This window comes from Ceratina calcarata, unplaced genomic scaffold, assembly GCF_001652005.2.
Source record: "Ceratina calcarata isolate Rehan_Ccalc_2016 unplaced genomic scaffold, ASM165200v1 scaffold465.2, whole genome shotgun sequence".
NCBI classification, from domain to species: domain Eukaryota; kingdom Metazoa; phylum Arthropoda; class Insecta; order Hymenoptera; family Apidae; genus Ceratina; species Ceratina calcarata.
In genome coordinates, this window is record NW_017170582.1 from 1,917 (window position 1) to 2,233 (window position 317).

The following is a 317-nucleotide window of genomic DNA, read 5'->3' on the forward strand; positions in this document are numbered from 1 at the left end:
CCAAAAGCAGTCAAAATTACTTCCTTGGGCAATCTAGTGTTAATCGACCGAAGGCGTACTGCGAAAGAAGCCAGGTAGAGCGTGCACAGAACCAGAATTATGTCCTTCATTCTCTTTCCCTGTTTCTTGATACCGGAAATAAAATCGAGAAGTTGAAAATTTTAAATGCGAAGTCAGAGCTGCTTCTTCGACTGAATGAATCGTGTTTTGGTCCGTTATTTATATTGTATAAATGTGTAGGAAGAGGGAAGATTAATTGACGCAGATAGCCAACTTATGTAATTTTATTTCCCAGAAGTATAAAATTATATTCTACA

General features: G+C 37.2%; 1 protein-coding gene across 1 annotated transcript in view; it reads right to left on the reverse strand.

Annotated features, from left to right (window-relative positions):
- LOC108627386 (uncharacterized) overlaps positions 1-209 on the reverse strand; it is a 1,515-nt gene extending 1,306 nt beyond the window's left edge. Inside the window, exon 1 of the mRNA XM_018028593.2 lies at positions 60-209. Within this exon, the coding sequence (XP_017884082.2) occupies positions 60-110 (51 nt within the window). The 5' untranslated portion in view covers positions 111-209. The remainder of the gene's footprint in view (positions 1-59) is intronic.
- Between the last annotated feature and the right edge of the window lie 108 nt (positions 210-317).